General features: G+C 42.7%; 1 protein-coding gene across 3 annotated transcripts in view; it reads left to right on the top strand.

The window, feature by feature from the left end:
* The window catches only part of camk2g2 (calcium/calmodulin-dependent protein kinase (CaM kinase) II gamma 2), a 346,094-nt gene that overhangs the window by 270,855 nt on the left and 53,510 nt on the right, over positions 1-21,729 (top strand). For 2 of the 3 annotated variants that reach the window (XM_068020524.1, XM_068020526.1), the window contains exons 14-15: positions 14,479-14,550; positions 16,792-16,836. In XM_068020524.1, coding sequence (XP_067876625.1) covers positions 14,479-14,550; positions 16,792-16,836 — 117 coding nt within the window. The remainder of the gene's footprint in view (positions 1-14,478; positions 14,551-16,791; positions 16,837-21,729) is intronic. The other variant, XM_068020525.1, reaches the window with a different exon arrangement.

Below are 21,729 nucleotides of genomic sequence, written 5' to 3'. Positions count from 1 at the left end.
ACAGAAAAGAATCAAAAAAGTTTAATGGAATGTTGGCCTTTATATCTCATTGACGAGAAGACAAGGAGTTAGAAGTACTGCTTCAGCTATATAAAGCCTTAGTTAGACTACAGTTGGAATATTGCAAGTAGTTCTGGGCACCATACCTTAGGAAGGATATACTGGCCATGGGTGGAATACAACAATAGATTTATTAGAATGATACCTGGACTCCAAGGGTTAAGCTACAAGGGAGACGAAATAAACTCGGATTGTATTCCGTGGAATTTGGAGGATTAAGGGGTGATTTGATCAAAGTTTTCATAAGGGGAACAGATAGGGTAGATAGAGACTAACTATTTCCACTGTTTGGGAAGTCTAGGACTAGGGGACATAGGGAGCCAGACTTTTCAGGAGTAAAACTGATGCACACAAAGGGTGGTAAAAATTTGGAACTCTCATCTGCAAATGGCAATCAATGCTCAATCAATTGTTAATTTTAAAACTGAGATTGATAGATTTTCATTAGCCAAAGGTATTATGGGATTTGGGGCAAAGGATGGTATATGGCGTTAGATCGCCGATCAGCCATGATTTCATTGAATGACAGAACAGGCTCGAGGAGCTAAACGGCCTCCTCCTGTTCCTATGTTCCTAGTAGAGGATAATGCATATTGACAGAGTAGAGGGAGTTTTAATCTGTCTTTAGCCAATCTATACTAGACCTGGATGTGTTGAATCCTGGCACTGCATGACCAAAATGGAAATGATTCCATTCACCGACACACAAATTCTCAGTTTTGTGCACAAAAGGTCACAAAAAGAATTATGTCAGAGTAGAAACAAACTTGACAAAGCAAAGAAATGGTTCAGATCAAATCCCAGAGGAGCAGGCCAGTTGTTGGTCAGCTGACATGAAACACTACTTAGGGTGGCACAGTGGCGCAGTGGTTAGCGCCGCAGCCTCACAGCTCCAGCGACCCAGGTTCGATTCTGGGTACTGCCTGTGCGGAGTTTGCAAGTTCTCCCTGTGTCTGCGTGAGTTTCCGCTGGGTGCTCCGGTTTGCTCCCACCTCCAAAGACTTGCAGGTTGATAGGTAACTTGGCCATTGTAAATTGCCCCTAGTATAGGTAGGTGGTAGGAGAATGGTGGGGATGTGGTAGAGAAGATGGGGTTAATGTAGGATTAGTATAAATGGGTGGTTGTTGGTCAGCACAGACTCGGTGGGCCGAAGGGCCTGTTTCAGTGCTGTATCTCTAAATAAATAAATCTGGCATATTCTATCCCATTGTATGGAGGGGCTAGGATTGGAGGAGGATTTATATTGAGGCAGTCTCAAGGGCAGATACAGATAGAACCTTGAGAAAGAATTTTATTAACATAGTTTGTCATTGACAACTATGACATAGTGGAATAGATACTCTTGAAAATGGTAGGTAAATATTCAACATGAGTGATTGGTTAGTGGGATCAAGCAATGTTTTAGAAATAGTTTTTTATCAGATATACTTAAGTTTTTTTTAAATTCTTTTGAGTAAGTGTGAAGCTTTAAAATTACACCCTGGAATACTAGCATACAAATGTTTAATATATTTTAATGACATTTCTTTTTCTGCCATTTTAGCTGGAGGAATTAACCAATTTTAAGCAAAATAACTCATGTCCTGAAGAGTAATTTCAAGGCGTTAAGTTTCAAGCATCTGAATGTCGTGTGCCATCATCCTTACGTGTATTGTGAAAAAAAAACCGAAATTAAATAACTTGCCACTTTAACTCATGACAGTAGAATGCCAGTGGGTTTAATGTGAAGGTTTCATATTTTGTGCTAATCTGCTTCAGGCAAATGCCAAGTAAATTTTGTGTTTCCCAATAAAATTTATGAATACTTACATGCTTTTCATTACATGTTCCCAACACATTGAATACTCTACATTGCCATTGTTTTTCTATATTTTTGTCTCTGAAATATTCTTCAGTGTTTTTATGTCCTGTATCCATGACAACCAAAGCAGCTAGACCCTTATTTTGCCACTATTCAAATAAGCAGAATCTCTTTTCATTTTCTCTTTATCAAAAAGGATGTTTGCCAGATTCAGACACATTCCGACAAATAAGTTGCTGTGTGTCCACCTCCCACAGCCAGTATTCACCTGCCTAGCCTTTTACTTTCTACAGTTTGATCCAGGGATGTGGGAGGAGCTGGCAAGGCTGCATTTATTGCTCATCCTTGTGGTCGAGTCCCTCCGTGGCCTCACCGCTCCCTATCTCTGTACCCTCTTCCAGCCCTACGATCCTCCATGATTTCTGCACTCCTCCAGTTCTGGCCGTTTGTGCATCCCCAATTTTCATCGCTGCACCATTGGCACATGTGCTTTCAGCTGTCTTGGTTCTAAGCTCTGGAATTTCCTCCCTAAAGCTCTCCGCTTCTCCTTTCTCTGAGTTGCTCCTTCAGGCCTCGCTCTTGAACAAAGCTTTTGTCCTAATATCACTTGATATGGCTCGGTGACAAATTATGGCCGATTGCACGCATGTCAAGCTGCTTGGGGTGTTTTTTGCCACATTAAAGGTGCTGTATAAATGCAAGTTGTTGCTGCTGTTCCTGGCAATTGAGTGAGGCGCTAAGCCACTTCAGAGGGCATTAAGAGCCCAACCACTTAGTGTGTGACTACAGCAATATGTAGGTCAGGACTAGATAATTCGCTTTCCTTCCCTGAAGGACGTCATTGAACCATTTGGAACTTTTACAACAATCTGGTAACTTTCAAAGTCATTGAGCTTTTCCTGGCGAAAGCCCACAAATTACCAATGTTATTGAATTCACTTTCACAACTTGTTATGGTAGAATTTGAGCTCACAACCTCTAAGTTGCTGGTGTGGCTTCATGACCACTACAAGAGTTGCAGGCATCCTCCTTACAGGAATGCAGTTTGTTTAGTTTAGAATTTAGTTGTTGAGAATTTTCCATCTATGTCAGCCATGGCTCAGTTGGTAGCACTCTTGCCTCTGAATCACAAAGTTCTGGGTTCAAGTCCCACTTCAGGGCTTGAGCACAAAAATTAAGGCTGACACTCCAGTGCAGTACTCCCTCAGCGGAGGTGCGGTCTTTCAGATGCGATGTTAAACCAAGGTCCCATCTGCCTGATCGGGTGGATGTAAAAGATCCCATGGCACTATTTTGAAGAAGAGCAGGGGAATTCTCCCCGGTGTCCTGGCCAATATTTATCCCTCAATCAACATCACAAAAACAGATTATCTGGTCATTATCACATTGCTGTTTGTGGGAGTTTGCTGTGTGCAAATTGGCTGCCACATTTCCTACAATAGTGACTACACCTCAAAAGTACTGAATTGGCTGTGAAGTGCTTTGGAACATCCAGTGGTCATGAAAGGCGCTCTTTAAATGCAAGTCTTGTTTTCTTCTCACATCAGTGATTCTTAGTTGGCAGTAACCTCAGGATCCAGCACCATCTGTACCTCTGAATCACTGACACAAAGATGGGTACAACTGGGAGCTGCCACAGCCACTTCTCACCTCTGATCTCCTACAATTTATGTTGCTGCCAAACTGTATTTCTTTCACTTTAGTCTCACTTCTGATTTCTTCCACGTGATTCAACCATCCACAAATGCCCAAGGAAAACCAGCACTTTGAAGGAGCAGTGAACAGGAAGGTTATTACAGTGGCATGATGGATGGGAGCATTGTTGTTGCTTTATGGTGGGACTCTGCCGCTAGCTATAAAGCAAATAGCTGCTGAGACAGAGCATTTTTATTAGATTTCTTTGCCTGCATTCCTGATCAATGTGGAAGACTGTGCTGGGAAATTGAATATTTATCCGTTTTATTACCCACTTATAAGATTAGCCCTCCAGGGTCAAGTACCATGCACAACCCAAGACTCCTCTCGCATTAACTTGCAAATATACTCAAACATTCAAAATCCTATGGTATAGTAGGATGATTCTTCCAGTACACCAAAAACAAGACTAGGATAAAAGCAGAATTACTGTCCAATGTGAAGGGATTTTGCTATTGGAAACTGAGTTAGAAATTAGATCCAGTCCCCATCGACCTCCCCTTATGATGGCAGAGCTGTTGTTTGGATATGGTTCCACCTTTGTTGATAGTATGTGAACTTAGACAGCAAGTGTCATTAGGACTGGGAGAGAGAGAGAGGAAGAGGGAAATAAAAAGATCGATTTGTCAGACCAGGACTGACTGTTGACTAGTGCTCCGGAGGCAGACTACCAGCCCTCCCATTTAACATTTCCTGTGGAAAGAAAAAACCTGTCAGGTTTTCATCCCTTTGTTGCTAACTATCGGCAAGACACAAGTTAGGATTGTGATGGAATATTCCCCACTTGCCCGGATGAGTACAGCTCCAACAACACTCAAGAAGCTTTACACCATCCAGGACAAAGCAGCCCCCTTGATTGGCACCCCATCCACCACCTTCAACACTTACTCCCACCACCACCAATGTACAGCAACTCAATCAATTATTGAGATGTGCAAGACAGAAATCTGGATACTAATCACATCAAGGGATATGGGGATAGCACGGGAAAGTGGCATTGAGGTAGATGATCAGCTGTGATCGAATTAATTGGCAGAGCAGGCTCGACCGGCTGAATGGCCTACTCCTGCTCCTATGTTCCTATATCATTGCACCTTTAGATTAGATTAGATTAGATTAGAGATACAGCACTGAAACAGGCCCTTCGGCCCACCGAGTCTGTGCCGAACATCAACCACCCATTTATACTAATCCTACACTAATCCCATATTCCTACCAAACATCCCCACCTGTTCCTATATTTCCCGACCACCGACCTATACTAGTGACAATTTATAATGGCCAATTTACCTATCAACCTGCAAGTCTTTTGGCTTGTGGGAGGAAACCGGAGCACCCGGAGAAAACCCACGCAGACACAGGGAGAACTTGCAAACTCCACACAGGCAGTACCAGGAATCGAACCCGGGTCCCTGGAGCTGTGAGGCTGCGGTGCTAACCACTGCGCCACTGTGCCGCTCTAAACAGCCTCCTTCAATTGAACAAAAGAACTTGTATTTGTATAGTGCCTTTCATAACCTCAGGACATCACATGGTGCTTTACAGCCCATTGAACTACTTGTGAAGTTTTGTCACTTTTGCAACATAGGAAACATTTGCACACAACAGGATTGACCAGATAATCTGTTCTGGTGATGTAGGGTAAGGGACAAATATTGGCCAGGACACTGGGGCAACTCCCATGCTCTTCTTTGAAATGGTGCCATGGCATCTTTTATGTCCACCTGAGAGGGCCCAGGTTTAACCTCTCATCTGAAAAGTGGCACCGCCAACAGTGGTTCCCTCATTATTGTACTGGAGTGTCAGCCTAGATTTTGTGCTCAAGTCTTTGGAGTGGGACTTGGACCCACAACTTTCTGACTCAGTGGTGAGAGAACTACCCAACTGAGCCACAGTTGAAGGAGATTCTAGGTTGCAGCCTTCTCCACAGCCATTGGCAGTGACAATCCATAATAACTGACAATTACTTATGTAGCTGGTTGCAGGGACACAGTAGAATTATTGTCTGTACACTACCTAGCCACTTATTAAAAGAACTGATGAAACCCAACACTGTTAAAGTGACCACTTTCAAGAGCAAAAATTATCTAACTGTAAAGCAAACCCCATGACTATGATGGTGCGAGAGAGACCACTCATTACAATTATTTATATGTCAACCCTGAACATTCTTAGCATAACATTTGCGCCAATGTCACTGATTTCCTGTTTATTCAGCAGGGTAAGGATTGAAGAAACTAGATAGGTAGTATACATCCAGCATCCTCTTCCCAATCTCGGGGAGATGGTGGCCTAATGGTAATGTCACTGAACGAGGGACAGAGGCTCAGATTAGTGCCCTGGGGGGACGCATTCAAATCTCACCATGGCAGCTGGTGGAAGTTAAATTCAATTAGTTAATAAAGATCTGGAACTGTAAGCTAGTCTCAGTTTCATGGCACCATTACTGTCATCTGGTTCACTAATTTCCTTTACAGAAGGAAATCTGCTATCTTTACCTGGTCTGGCCTGCATGTGATTCCAGACCCACAGCAATGTGGTTGACTCTTAACTGCCCTCTGAGATAGCCTAGCAAGCCACTTAGTTGTCCAGGGAAATTAGGGATAGGCAACAAATGCTGGCCTTGCCAGTGACGCCCACACCCCGTGAAAGAATTTTAAAAAAAGAAACATTTGTAGTTCCAGAACTTGCCTGGCGTTATTGGGAGAGGCACTGTTCCCATGACCATTCGGAGTATCATGGCATGTTGTAACGTCTTGTGAGTGAAGGAAAAATTATGTATCTGGTTCACTCAGTGCAACTACACCTCCATTTAACACAGTCACACAATAGTGTGACAGCTGTCAAAACAAAGACGGTGATCGTGCCTGTCCTATCTCCCAGTTAAAGGAACTTGCATTCTCAAAGTGTACAAGACAAGTCTTTGAATCTCTTAACATATAATTAGCCCATTGTAGAAATCCTGTATCAATATTAACCATTGTAGAGGGCTGGATTTTCATTCCTCAGTTCAGAGTTACTTTTGAACTAAGATCTGCAAGTGGAAAGATAGAAGATTCAGTATCTGTTGAGTAGCAACCAGTCCAGGGTGCTAGTTTCTAGAAGTTAGTGGTGATTTTTGTTGGAACAAAGTCATGGATTAAAAATAAAATTGTCATTTTTTTTATGATCTTCCATCAGTGTAAACAGGAGGAATGATTTCCCATGATTAGCATGTGTATGACACTCCTAAAACCCAGTCAATGCAGACGATATAGTGGACAAGAAAAGCGATATGAAAGCATAGAGTCAAGCTACTCATATCAGTGGCAATCACTTCCAGATTTAAGGTTGCTAAGTGATTAAAATTGAAATATAAGGCAATGTGCGATGGTGTGTCTTTCTATAACAGTCAATAATGGGAGCATTGGAATAGGTCTAAGCTTTCAGGCTGTCTCCTCTGCTTAGCCATGCTTAGTCTATCTTTTGAATCCAATTTCTTTGCCCTTTACCCATGTCTGCTGCATCCCTTGTTGCCACCTTGCTTTTAAATGGCTCAGTTACACTATGACATTCTAATCCTTCCTGTGATGATGTCTTTCTTGGAGTCACTTTTAACTGGCTTTTCTCAAATTCTAATCTTATGTCCCCTTCCTTGCCCGCCCATTCCCCACCCCCCCCCCCCCCCCCCACCCTCCCCCACCACACCGCCCAACCATTGTTCAGGATTCTCCTCACAGAGTGAAGTGTCATGTCCAAATACTTGCCCTTCATGACTTTACATTCCTCGATCAGGTCGCACCACCACCCACCCCCCCGAACCTTCTCATCTCCAGTCAAGAGAACCCAAATTTAATTTGTGCAACAATATAAGAAAGCAGAGCACCCTGCATTTTCTGGTGAAGTTGGAATTTGGGCAGTTTTAACCAATTCCCTCCAGTCGGGAAACTGTTGGGATTAGTTGTAACATTGATTTTACACCTTGCCTGATTTTACTCTCCCTTTAACTCAACAAGTAATAATGGGCGGCGTGTAAAATCAATGCTCGACTTGATCCTGTGGGTTTTCCACGCGACGAGTTATGTTAAAATTGACCCCATTCTGTTTCCTGGTAGTTAAATAAATACAAATGCAGGTACCTGAGAAACACACAATTTACCTTGGCAGTAGCTTAGATCTTTTCTTTAGGTTTTAGTTGCAATCCATCTGTCCCTCCATAACAATCTCTGTGCTTTTCATATCTAACCAGTGGAAATTTCTTGTTCTCTTCCCTCTCTCTTGTTGAACTGTTCAGAAAAGGAAGTCCAGTTCCAGTGTTCATTTAATGGTGAGGACTTTTTGCAACTTGAACATTTTCACCTCGTCTTTTACGTCTTGTGATCAAATATGTGCACCATTCTGACATTCCACCATTCCATCCAGCAGCATTTCTAGGGCAGATTTAAGAGTGCCTGTGCCCATTACTGTTTGTTGTCGTATTTGGCTTGTCACTCATTGTCCTGTGTTCACTTACCCACCATAGCCATTTGTCGGGGCATAAAAACACCAGTTTTGAGATCACACTGATGCTTTTATCTCTTTGTTTCCTACTTTAAGATAAAGTCCTGCTTCTCCTCACTTGATAGGAGTGCACCTGAGTCCTGCTTGTAAACACTTTTGATCTTTTAAATTCTGCAGCAGCACTTCTTGCATTAAGATACCAATCCTTAGGCTTGACTGATTACCGGTGGTTATAGGTGTCACCAAGTTACTCTGAGCATAACTATAGCTTCACAGGATGAAGGAAGTGCCTGGTAGTTCCTCGCTGGCACGGTTCAATTTGGTAAGCAAACAAGCCAAGTTTACCAAGTAGTATTATGATGGGATCATATAATAACTGGCAAGAAATGATTGGCAATGAAATTGTCCATTTTTTAATTATGGAACGAATTGAACCAACAAAACAGAAGTGATGCAGGAAACTTTTCGCGCAGACTTGGTGAGGCATCCGCATGGCACATCGCAAGTTAAATTAACCATTAGCCGTTTGAAGATATCAGATGAAAAGGAAGTGGTGGGGTTAGGATGGTGATCTAGGATGGGGACCGGAGTCGAGTCCAAACCAACACGGTGAAAGTTCCCTCGCTCACAGCGGCAAGGATCCCACATGAAGTGGTTCAGGGTCCACATGATGGAGGCTACTCAAGCAGCATTAATTGGACGATGAGAAACCGCAAGGGTTGGCTGGCATGGAAACATGGCAACTGTTACAATCACACGGCAGAGGGCGATTCTCTGAAGCTAGGGTTAAGCCACGTTGTGCGATCAGAATACAGGAAGCACTGTAAAGACTTGGGAGTCCTTAATTTACAAAAAGATTTACAAAAAGAAAAAGCTGCTGCCCCAGTACTAATATCCCAAGCAGTAATGTGCACAATGCTTTCATGATCGATAATTCGGAAGAGAACACTAAAGTTGATTGGAGAAAATGTTCTCAGATGAGGAATTCTATCTAAACAGATTCAACAGGAAATCCCTGGATAAATTCAACTCCTGTGCATGGATTAAAGATGCCTTTAACTAGAATTGACCACATTAAATTACTGACAAGTGTAGCTGTTGTTAATTACTATGCAAATTGTTATCCTTTACTTTGATAATCTGGTTTTGGAGTGTTTTTTGGACATTGGTAATTAATTTTTACAATGGTTATATGACAGAAACTGCACTTGCCAGAAAGCTTTGCAGCTTTCCAAGCTAGTCAGTGCATTAATGGGCTACATCATGGGGAGAGCAAAGGGGGAGTAGCCAAAATGTTAAGACCTCAGACTATCCAAAACTGTGAACTATGGTCAAGGAAACTGCTCCTTGAAGCAAAAAAACCTTTGACCACTTAACAATAATCGTTAAAGACATAGGCATTTTCAGGAATGTGTTCAATCTGAAACTGTCGGGACACATCTTGGGCGTGCATTTTGTGGCATCATTTGAAATTGTTACCACTTGCAGAGGTGCCAACTGCTCCTCGACATATACCCAGAACGGTCATCAGACACTCATGTGAATGAATTCAGTGTCTTCCTTTGCCTTGTGGGTGAATGTTGGCCCTGTAATTGACCAAAGTGTGTTCACAGTCATCAACTCCATATAATACCATAGCCCTGTGTTTGTCCTGGAGTGACAATTAAATTTAATCCACTGCCAAGGTAGCTGGTATCATTAGTCCTTTTGATACATGGTTAACTAATGGCAAAATAGAATACAGTTTTAGTTTAAGAGAAGTACTATCAAAGAATATTCAAAGAAACTAGTCTACACAAGCATCAAGTTACACCTCACCCCTGGCTTTTGGTTCCAATTAATTGAACTGGATAGGAGAAAGGGTTTTGCATAGTTGAGAACTCTCCTTCATCCTTTGCCAAATAGTTGTTGAAAAAGCTTTTCCTGCTGAATGATGCTCGCATTTGTTTCTGACATCCTTCCTCTAATCCATCAGTTACTAAAGTTTGACATGCAGGTAAATTATCATAGCGGTTAGATACAACTGAGTGGCTTGCTAGGCCGTTTGAGGGAATGTAAGAGTCAACCACATTGCTGTGGGTCTGGAGTCACATGTAGGCCAGACCAGGTAAGGACAGCAGATTTCCTCCCCTAAAGGACATTAGTGAACCAGATGGGTTTTTTTACAACAATCAACAATGGTTTCATGGCCATCATTAGACTAGCTTTTTAATTCCAGATTTATGAATCGAATTCAAATTCCACCTTCTGCTGTGGTGGGATTTGAACCCATGTCCCCAGAGCAATACCCTGGGTTACTAGTGCAGTGACAATACCACTATGCCACCGCCTCCCCATTGCTGGCCTAGCCTGGCCAGCGATGCCCACATCCCATGAATGAATAAAAAAAAATTATCTGATTAGAGGGAACTGATGCAATTTGTCGATTTCATAGTTTTAAGGAGCTCTTTCCCACATTAGTTCAGGTTTCTTTTTCAAACAGTGGCGGATTCTGGTATACCTTCAATCAAACATGCAGTTCTTCTTCTTTGGCCTCCTTATCTCGAGAGACAATGGATAAGCGCCTGGAGGTGGTCAGTGGTTTGTGAAGCAGCGCCTGGAGTGGCTATAAAGGCCAATTCTAGAGTGACAGGCTCTTCCACAGGTGCTGCAGAGAAATTTGTTTGTCGGGGCTGTTACACAGTTGGCTCTCCCCTTGCACCTCTGTCTTTTTTCCTGCCAACTACTAAGTCTCTTCGACTCGCCACACTTTAGCCCCGTCTTTATGGCTGCCCGCCAGCTCTGGCGAACGCTGGCAACTGACTCCCACGACTTGTGATCAACGTCACAGGATTTCATGTCGCGTTTGCAGACGTCTTTAAAGCGGAGACATGGACGGCCGGTGGGTCTGAAAGCAGTGGCGAGCTCGCTGTACAATGTGTCTTTGGGGATCCTGCCATCTTCCATGCGGCTCACATGGCCAAGCCATCTCAAGCGCCGCTGACTCAGTAGTGTGTATAAGCTGGGGATGTTGGCCGCCTCGAGGACTTCTGCGTTGGAGATACGGTCCTGCCACCTGATGCCAAGTATTCTCCGGAGGCAGCGAAGATGGAATGAATTGAGACGTCGCTCTTGGCTGACATACGTTGTCCAGGCCTCGCTGCCATAGAGCAAGGTAGTGAGGACACAGGCCTGATACACTCGGACTTTTGTGTTCCGTGTCAGTGCATCATTTTCCAACACTCTCTTGGCCAGTTTGGACATAGCAGTGGAAGCCTTTCCCATGCGCTTGTTGATTTCTGCATCTAGAGACAGGTTACTGTTGATAGTTGAGCCTAGGTAGGTGAACTCTTGAACCACTTCCAGAGCGTGGTCGCCAATATTGATGGACGGAGCATTTCTGACGTCCTGCCCCATGATGTTCGTTTTCTTGAGGCTGATGGTTAGGCCAAATTCATTGCAGGCAGCCGCAAACCTGTCGATGAGACTCTGCAGGCACTCTTCAGCGTGAGATGTTAAAGCAGCATCGTCAGCAAAGAGGAGTTCCATGATGAGGACTTTCCGTACTTTGGACTTCGCTCTTAGACGGGCAAGGTTGAACAACCTGCCCCCTGATCTTGTGTGGAGGAAAATTCCTTCTTCAGAGGACTTGAACGCATGTGAAAGCAGCAGGGAGAAGAAAATCCCAAAAGGTGTGGGTGCGAGAACACAGCCCTGTTTCACGGCACTCAGGATAGGAAAGGGGTCTGATGAGGAGCCACCATGTTGAATTGTGCCTTTCATATTGTCATGGAATGAGGTGATAATACTTAGTAGCTTTGGTGGGCATCCAATCTTTTCTAGTAGTCTGAAGAGACCACGTCTGCTGACGAGGTCAAAGGCTTTGGTGAGATCAATGAAAGCAATGTAGAGGGGCATCTTTTGTTCACGACATTTCTCCTGTATCTGACGAAGGGCGAACAGCATGTCAATGGTTGATCTCTCTGCTCGAAAGCCACACTGTGCCTCAGGGTAGACGTGCTCGGCCAGCTTCTGGAGCCTGTTTAGAGCGACTCGAGCAAAGACTTTCCCCACTATGCTGGTATACCTTCAATCAAACATGCAGTAGTAATGCCTATAAATGTGCTTAGCCAGAGGGAAGTATTGAATGATGCAATAAGCCTGCCCTTTTATATTGTTCAATGAATCTGATAACCCAACTCTGAATTTTTGGGTTACTCTGAAAGGTATTTTAGGTTATAATCACTGAACTGAGATCAGAAAACTTAGCTCAGGCTGTAAATTACTGGGATTAAAAGTGTTAAATTATGAGGACTGAATGCATAGACTAGGACTTTGTCCCCTGGAGTGTAGAAGATTAAAGGGTGATCCCACTGAAGTGTCTAAGATGATTAAAGGAGTTGAGTGGGAAGATAGAGAGAGACTAATTTCTCTGGAGGTGGGGAGTCCAGAAGAAGAGGGCATAACCTTAAAATTCGAGCTAGGCCATTCAGGGATGTCAGGAAGCACTTCTTCACACAAAGGGTCCTGAAAGTCTGGAATACTCTGCCCCAAAAGGCTGTTGAGGCTGGGGGAAACAACTGAAAATTTCAGAGCTGAGATTGATCGATTTTTTTTGAGCGAGGGTGTTAAGGGTTACAGAACCATGACTAGTTGATGGAGTTAAGATACAGAACAGCCACTGAATGGCAGAACAGGCTTGAGGGGCTGAATGTCCTACTCCTGTTCCTATGCTCCTGGATTGTAGGTGCAGGGGCAGCAAATCTCTTCATATGTGCTTAGACGAAAGATTAGAGTTCCCATTCCTCAGCAACTGAGTGCAGGATGGGAACGACCATTTTCTCTTTGTGTTTCAAAAGCTTCCATGGGAAGCCATGAGGTATAGTGAATCCAACTGGGCACCTTTCAGAGACAGATTTGTACTGGACGAGGGTTATACTAAGGTCAGTGTAAACTCAAAGCTCCTTGGAAATGGGAAGTCTAATGCTGCTTTGCTTTACTATGTTCACATGTCTAATCAGAAGTTACACTGTCACATTTTTGCACCAACATTCATCGGAAACTGCATTGCATCAGCAGGAAAGTGGTAGTATAACTGCAGTCTGACACATCATATGAGTCTCTACAGTGGTGTTGTACAGGAAACAGATTGAAAAGAAAGGCCTGCATTTATATAGCGCCTTTCATGGCCTTAGCATGTCCCAAAGCGTTTTTCAGCCAATTAAATACATTTGAGGTGTAGCGGCTGTTGCAATGTAGGGAATATAGGAACCAAATGGCACACAGCAAGATCCCACAAGCAGCAATGTGATATCGGTCTTGGTTGCGGGATAGGTATAGGTCAGTACACCAGTGAAAAGTCTCCCACTGTTCATCCACGGGACCTTTTACGTGCACTTGAGAGGGCAGACGGAGCCTCGGTTTAATGTCTCATTCTCAGGATGGCACCACCAACACTGCAGCACTCCCTCAGTATTGCGCTGGAGTGTCGGCCTGGATTATGTGCTCAAGTCTCTGGGACTTGAACCCACGACCTTCTGACTCACTAGCGAGAGTGCTACCAGCTGAATCATGGTTGACAAATGACAGTTACCTCGAATACAGTCAGTGCACATCCCACCCAAATGTGCCCTTCACCCCAAAACAGCACTATAAAGCTGTTACTGAACACCTTAGAGGGTTAAAGCTTGAGTTTCTACATTTAACGCATTCATGAATTTTCTCCCAGAAGCAAACAGTATTTGCTGTCTGTCGAGAGGTTGTGTAAAATGTCAGGTACATAAACAATTGGCAATAATTGGTGTTAGTTTTTAAGAACCCTCCAAAGTAAGAGATACACTCACTCACCAATATAAAGAAAGAGCTTGTATTTATGTGGTACTTTTCACAAGCTCAGAACATACCAAAGTGCTTTACAGCTCATTACATTTTTTTTGGAGGCATAGTCATTGTTGTAATGTAGATAAAAGATAATGTGAGTTCTGGGAGCTGAATCAATGTTTTATAAAATCTGTGTGCCCCAACACAAAGACGGAATGAACTGTGAGGTATGACTGCAACAATCTTGTCGTTTGGGATTAACTCCTTTGTTCAGACAGATTTTATCCCTTGAAGTACAGCAATCCTTGAAATGCAGCTGTGCAACTCTTCAGGGTGCAGTGGAACCCTGCAGTCAGCTGGGCTCGGTTTAGTTGGTATTAATAATCATGGATAAATGGCTGGTAAATATAGTAGCTGACCTCGCAACAAAAAAAAAACTCTCTTTTCATATTTTTCATCCCGTGCCCCCTCCTTCCACCATTCCCACCCCCCCCCCCCCCCCAAACTTGAAGGCAGCCAAGTGCAGCTGAATCAGGACCTGAAGGCAATTGGACATTGCTGTATCTGCATGTTCTAAGTTGGTTGGTGTAACCGTGTTTCCATTCGTTTATGAAAGCTAAACACCCTTCTGTTTTCTGCACAGCCACAGACAAACAACAGCAAAAACAACATAGTCAGCGCCCCAAAGGAAAACATTTCTTCACCAACCACAATGGTACCTGCTGACTTCTTTCATTACCTTCGTGTTGTAATTTTGCTTCAGTGCAGTCACATTGTGTGTCTTGTGTTTACTTTTCCAGGGACAGTTCGTACTGTGGTCAGAAACCTGGCGGGGTATTTTTGCCCCTTTCCTCTGGGTGTGGGCTGAATGTTGTTGGGTTATAAGCTCCAAGTTTCTTTTCGTGCCAGTTTGTACAGGACAGAAGTGACTGTCGGCGATGTTAGCTGAAAATCATTAACAAGTTTAAATCAACTTCCCCGCTCTGCTATTTTGAAAGGAACATTTATTTTAACAAAAGCGAAATACCGCAGATGTTGGAAATCTGAAATCAAAACAGAAAGTGCTGGAAATGCTCAACACATCAGGCAGCACCTGTGGAGAGAGAAACAAGAGTTAATGTTTCAAGTGGTTGACCTATCATCAGAACTGGAAGATGTGAGGGAATTAATAGCTTCTGAGCAAGCTCAGAGCCAGAGAAAGGGCAGACAGGAAAAGAGCAATCGGGGAATATCTGTGATAAGTGGGAAGGGCAGGAGTGATTCAAAAGTGATGGTGGGCCTGGAAGAGGTCTAAATTGTTGCAGCAGAATGGCAAAGGAGCGAAGCACGGGAAATCTGGCAAAGTAGAGAAGGTTGCTGTAGTCCGGGATTGTGGGGAGGAAAGTCAGGTAGACCTGAGGGGTACAGGCCATGTATCGATAGGGGAATCCCCACCCTGAGCACCAGCCTACACTACCTCTGCTCCCAGCTGTCCTCCATTACCAGCACATGCTGCCAGAGAAAATAGGAGCAATGGTTAAGATCACAGGTTGTTCAAACAGTATCTCTAGATGGTAAGCCTTCCATTTAAAATCACACAGAGGAATGTGATATTGTCACATCAGGTGGTTATGCATTAACAGCAGTGATAGCAATCGTTAGCCAAATCTTTCTATGAACGAAAAAGGTGAAAAAGATAGTTGGGTACATTTTTGAGCCAGCACAGTTCACTCTTTTTATCACATTAAAAGTTCATACAGGTACAAACAGATCAAAAGAAGATACCTCAGTATTTTTGAATATGTTGGTCACTTAAAGAGACAAAGCATTGGAAGTAACCTTGTATTTATAGTCTAGGAATTACATTGGATGATGATATTGTATATAACCACTTAACACACTGAAATCCTTCTGCCCACTAGTTTAAGAGGTGCTAATTCAGCTAAAATAAAGGTCTCCATTGAAATAGTAGACAGAAGGTTTTCATTGTAACGCTCAGTGTAATTTCTGACCTTGTACCTTAAGGGTACAGTATAACTGCAAAGGTTGCAAACTCCTTGAGGCGAAATTAATTCAAATGAGATTAGCCTTCGTTTTCACTCTACTAAAATCATTTCTGCTCCCATCTTTGATCAATGGAAAGAGCATAAACTTCAATTAAAAAAGGTAAACTGCTGGAATGACACAGCAAGTCCGTCAGCATCCAAAAAACTGAATAGCAGGTAACAGTTCATGCATGGCCCTTCAACACAAAACAACCTACACATTAATCTGCCTTTCCCCTTTAGATGCCAGTCCCCCTGCGGAGCATTCCTATCATTTCCTGCTTTTATTTCAGATTTGCAGAATTCCTGATTTTTTTTTAACTTCTAGAATTTAACCTCAATCTGCTATTATGTCACACAGGTCTTGAGCGTTTTCAAATAACAAATTCAGTAGATGTAGGGATAAAGTCATCCAAGATCCTTCAATTTTCTAACGTTTAATTTATCCCTTGCTATTTTGCCCATATCGCCCAACTGGGTCAGTTGGCAATTACCAAGACTCAATATTTCCAAAGTAGACACACTCCTCTGCTATGTGGTGCTCTGTGAACTCAAATCACTATGGCTGTCGCAGTTCCGGGATTTGGCAATTTCATACTTGCAGCTAGTTAGAAATCTGTAGCTGAAGAATGGAAGGATTAACAATGAACTTCTCAAGCCAGCTGTCCACTGACTGGAGGTTGAAGGCTCGAGGTGTTTTAGGGAGATTGTTACATCCTCAGAACTAACCTACCATTACAATGCTTTTTTAAAAAATGTGTGGTAAGAAGGGATCAACCAATGCGTTTTTAAAGCTTAATGTGTTTTTAAAAAAAAATTAACTTGTAGTTTTGTTCCTGTTGTTTAAAAAAAAAAAGACAGTTGTCACTGAATGTTGGGTTGAAAGATTTATCCATTAAAGCTCTTTTTTTTGTTCTGTCTCATCTACTCAGGAACCACAGACAACAGTAGTCCATAATCCCACAGATGGCATTAAGGTACCAGTTTGAAGTCTGTTATTCATAATAGTCATGAGAACTGTTCACACGTTTGAAATTCCTGTGATTTATTTGTGTTTACTGAACCTTGTCTTTTCTTATTGAAAATGTAATACTTATGGTGGGTGTCGGGGGATCAAGCTTTAAAGAGCAGCAATTAGTGATGTCACCCTCACTATGTATAAAATATCCAGGCTCTGAGATTACCCCCACACAGCACCTTCACTTACAACTCTTCAACTTCATCAAATTTCTCATTGCGTCCAGAAGGTAGGCCCCGAGAGAGGGAGGGGCTGGGGTCAATCATGTGATGTCAGTGACCTTTGGAAGTGCTGCGGAGCCAGAAGGAATGTTCATAATCAAACTTTTAAAAAGCATTCACCTTCCTACCAAGTATTATGCTGCAAGTAATGGATCCTTAGCTTTATAAATAGAGGCAGAGAGTACAAAAGCAACAAAGTCATGGTAGAGCTTTATAAAACAGGGGGTTAGGCCCCATCTTGGAGTATCTTGTCCAATTCTGGGCACCATGCTTTAGGAAGGATGTTAAGGCCTTGGAGAGGATGCAGAGGAGATTTACTAGAATGGTACCCAGGATGAGGGACTTCAGCTGTGTGGAGAGACTGGAGAAAATGGGATTGTTCTCCTTCGAGCAGAGAAAGTTATGGGGAGATTTAATAGAGGCCTTTAAAATTATGAAGGGTTATCAATAACCAGAGGACACAGATTTCAACTAATTGGAAAAAGCACATGAAGGGAGATGAGGAGACTTTTTACGTAGCGAATTGTTACAATTTGGAATGCACTTGCTGAGGGTATGGTGGAAGCAGATTCAATATAGACTTTCAAAAGGAAATTGGATAAATGCTCGAAGGGGAGAAATTGCAAGGCTGTGGGAAAAGAGCAGGGAAGTGGGATTAATTGGATCCTTCAAAGAACTGGCAAAGGCATGAGGGGCCAAATGGCCTCCATCTGTATTGTGTGATTCTATGAATAAATGTAGTATTTAAATTATACTGTTACATAGGATTAATAATGAATGTTAATGAATTAATAATGAAAGTGCAAAGACCAGATTGATTGGTACTATTTATTTTCATGAGGTAGTTTTATCTGAAGTTGTTTAGTCGCCACCTTGACTGCCCTCCAAGTGACGATCTTAAAATTAGTGGCAAGTACAGGTTAAATAGTGTCACAGAGTCAAAGCTTAGCATTACAGGTGTACCACTCAGTGCCAGTAACAATGGCGAGTTGCCCACAGTCTTGGGATTGAAGTTGGTCGAGCACCCCTTTTACTAAAAGAGTCTACAACCTCGCAATGTGGTTAAACAGTTAAATATTTACAGTCCTCGGTAACCATGGAGCTTGAAGCCTTAACTAGTGGGAGAGTGAGTTATTTTAATCTTTTTTCTGTCATAACTGCAAACATCAAGGAGCAGCCAAGCTGGAGAGTTCCACACCTTGGCATTTGAATTACGAATGCAACAGGGAAGTGAAATGAATAGCTGGATCCCATTATCAGTATGAAATGAAATTCCACAATATTGTATATACATTTTTGAATAATGTGTTCTGTTCCACTTAACGGATGGGAATTTCATTTTTATTTGTTCATGAGAAGTGGGCCACACTGGCAAGGCTAGATTTATTGCCTGACCCCCAGGTTCCCAAAGAAGGTAGTGAGGGCTCATCTCTTTGAAACACTCCAATCCTTGTGGTAACAGTGGTGTCAGGTAGGATCGAATTGCAATTCCAGGATATTGACCCAGCAATGATAGAGGAACGATGACGTATGTCCAAGTCAGGATGGTGTGTGACTTAGAAGGGAGGGCTAAAGATGATAGGGTTCTCACTTTGCTGCTCTTGTCCATCCTGGTGATGTAAGTCACTGCTGCTGTTGAAGTAAGCTTCTTGTATTTCTGCAGTGCATCCTGTAGATAGTTACAACGTTGAACAACATTGCACTTTTCTAGAGCACCTGGATTTTAAGGAAATTTATGGAAATGCTGAGAATGGATTAGTGAAGCTAGCCGATTTTTACCTCACGCAAGAACGTCAACCGTGCAATTTTATCATTCTCCTCTTCTTCAGGAGAAGAACTCAAGGGACTTCTACTCCCGGAGTTGGCTCAAAGCGTTTTCACGATTAAATCTGGTTTCTGTAGATCTATTCGGAATTCTGGACTCAGTTTGACGGAAACCAGATTTAACGGTGTAAGCGGCTCACGGAACACCAGATGCCTGGAATCTGGCTTAAGATATAAAAGTGACTTCAATGCTCTTTACATTGAGGATGAAGAATTCATTGACCCAGACAGGAGGGAGTCAGAGATGGCATTCGGTTTTAGAATAGGAGACTGAAGGCAGAATCCAAAAGGAGGGGGTCGACCTAGCTTTCGGATCCAGGAAGGGAATGCCAGACAAAAGCAAACACTGACAGGATGGTTACTAATGACAAAGTTATAGCTGATGCTTTTGGGTATGAAGCTGGAAAAGGTGCCTACAGTGGAGTGATTTGAAAGTACCTCTTGTCTGTGACTGGTAGCAAATAAGGGGAGGTGTGCACTACTGCTGTGGCATCTTGCTTGTGGCTCTGCAAGTCATCTTCAAAGGGCTACCCCACTTCCATCATAATCGGACACCATAGCTTTCTGTGCGATAAGACATCAATATTTTATGTTCGAAGAAGAAAGACTTGCATTTATACAGCAACTTTTCATGACTTCAGGGCGTCCCAAAGCACTTTGTAGCCAATAAAATACTTTTGAAGTGTAGTAATGTAGGAAAACCACAAGGAACTTGAAAACTTTCTTAGTCGAGTCTGGTTAAGATGATTAGCCGCAGTTCAAAAATCTTGGCATTGCGTGAATTCTTTTAGACTGGTATGACAGTATCATTGATCTTGTGAAACACTAAAGCTGCTTTTATACTGGGCTCAGTGGGGGTGCTAGCAGTGCCAGTTCCTCCTGCTGAAGAAGCTGGTGGCAGGCTGCCCGGGGTAACCTCACCAGATTCACTAAGGCTGGTTTACATATTTAAAAAAAAAAGAGAACCGGCCTCAGTAAATCCGGCAAGTTTAGCCAGCTGAGTGAGACCCACAAGCTCAGAGGTAGCTGCTTAATCATCCCACTAAACCCAGCATCAATGAAATACTTGGAAGTACAATCACCAGATGTTGCTCTCATTGAAAGACAGTCCCCATGAACCAAACCAAATAAATAACTTGGGTTTTGTTTAAGTTATAGGCACCCTCAAATTGACGTACCATACTAAGGCGTCACTACTTGATCACACAATGAAATACTTTGAAGCACAGTGATTGTTATGTGGTTAAACCTGGTAACAGTGTTGTGCACAGCAAGATCTCATGCTGCAGTGAGATGAATGGCCAGTTAATTTTAATGGTGGTCTTTAAGGGACCAACGCTGGCAAGGGCACTGGGACTATCCCCCATCATCTCCACCTAGTGCCAAGCAAGGGAGCTTCAACATCATCCTGAACCACTGTGGCAGGCAAACAAGGCACCAGTTTAGCACCTCATCTGAAAGATGAGACCTCCAATAAGAGCAGCAGTTCCTCAGTAGTACACTGAAGTGTCAGTCTCAGGCCCTGGAGTGGAGCTTAAGACTAGGGAGGCAAGACTGCCATCAACTGAGGCAAAGTGACACTCAGGAAATGAGTGTATGTTCCTTTTTTTATATCTCTTAATAAATCGTATGTTGCAACATGTTCTGTTACATTTCCTTAAAATTCTTTCTGTTGAGGGGCTGGTTTAATGAGAAATGGGTTAAAGGGTTATGGAGAATGGGCAGGAAAGTGGAGTTGAGGCCGAGATGAGATCAGCCATGATCGTATTGAATGGCGGAGAAGGCTCGAGGGGCTGAATTGCCTACTCCTGCTCCTAGTTCTTATGTTCTTCTGACTCACTGGTCAAGTAACCTAAGCAGATTTTTTACATCTTCCATATATTAATCATTACTGTCAAAAAAAACAAATGTGCCTGACTTCAAAAGCTGTGTGAGGTTTGAGATACAATTGGGCATGCCCCAACAAGCCAAATAATACTTCAAAATTGGCTAAAGGTGTCTAGATGATGTCATCGCTAACGGAAGTTCTTGTGTTGCCAGGGAGCTACTCCAAAATTGTTGGGAAAGGATTATATTTTGTGATCCATTTATTCCTGATCATGTCTCCCCTCTTCCTCTCTGATAACTCAATGACTTGAGGACTCCCTCACTATCAGCTCCCTGATGTAAGGGTTCAGCCATGAAGAAGGCTTGCCCATCCTGGTCATAGTTTGGACAACTGGCTTGCACAAAAATGGGCCCACCCTGTTACTTGAGAGCTTAAATAGCTGACAATTCAATATTCCTATGACTGGTATAACCAAAACTAAAAAAATCAGTCATTAGTATAAAACCTGCGTGGTTGCCTAAGTATCAGCTCAACACCCCGAAGCCATGGTAAAAGAACATCCTTTAAGATGTATCAGCCGTGTCTCCACTAGAACCAGCATTATTCACCCAGGTGTGTAACTGAGTATAACAGCTTGCATTCCAACACATTAGTCATAGGGACTTGAGTACACTGCTGTTTTGGATGTTTTCTTATATGAAAGTGCTAATTTGCCAAAAAAAAGCCTTTGAATTGAATTAGGAAATTGCACCTAGAGATAATGTGTTTTGAAATTCAGCAAACATCAATATTATAGAATTTGTGTTTTTGTATGCTTTGAATCACTTTTACAACCTATACTGGATCTCTCAGGTGGTATGTTTTCTGAATTTAATATAATGTATATTGTACTGAATACGTCTGCATCAATTTAGCCATCTGTTCCTTGCAGAGGTTTTCATAGAATCATAGAAAGTTTAAGGCACAGAAAGAGGCCACT

The sequence above is a fragment of the Heterodontus francisci genome, chromosome 42 (assembly GCF_036365525.1).
Source record: "Heterodontus francisci isolate sHetFra1 chromosome 42, sHetFra1.hap1, whole genome shotgun sequence".
Lineage (NCBI taxonomy): Eukaryota > Metazoa > Chordata > Chondrichthyes > Heterodontiformes > Heterodontidae > Heterodontus > Heterodontus francisci.
This window is presented reverse-complemented; position numbering and strand designations above follow the sequence as displayed.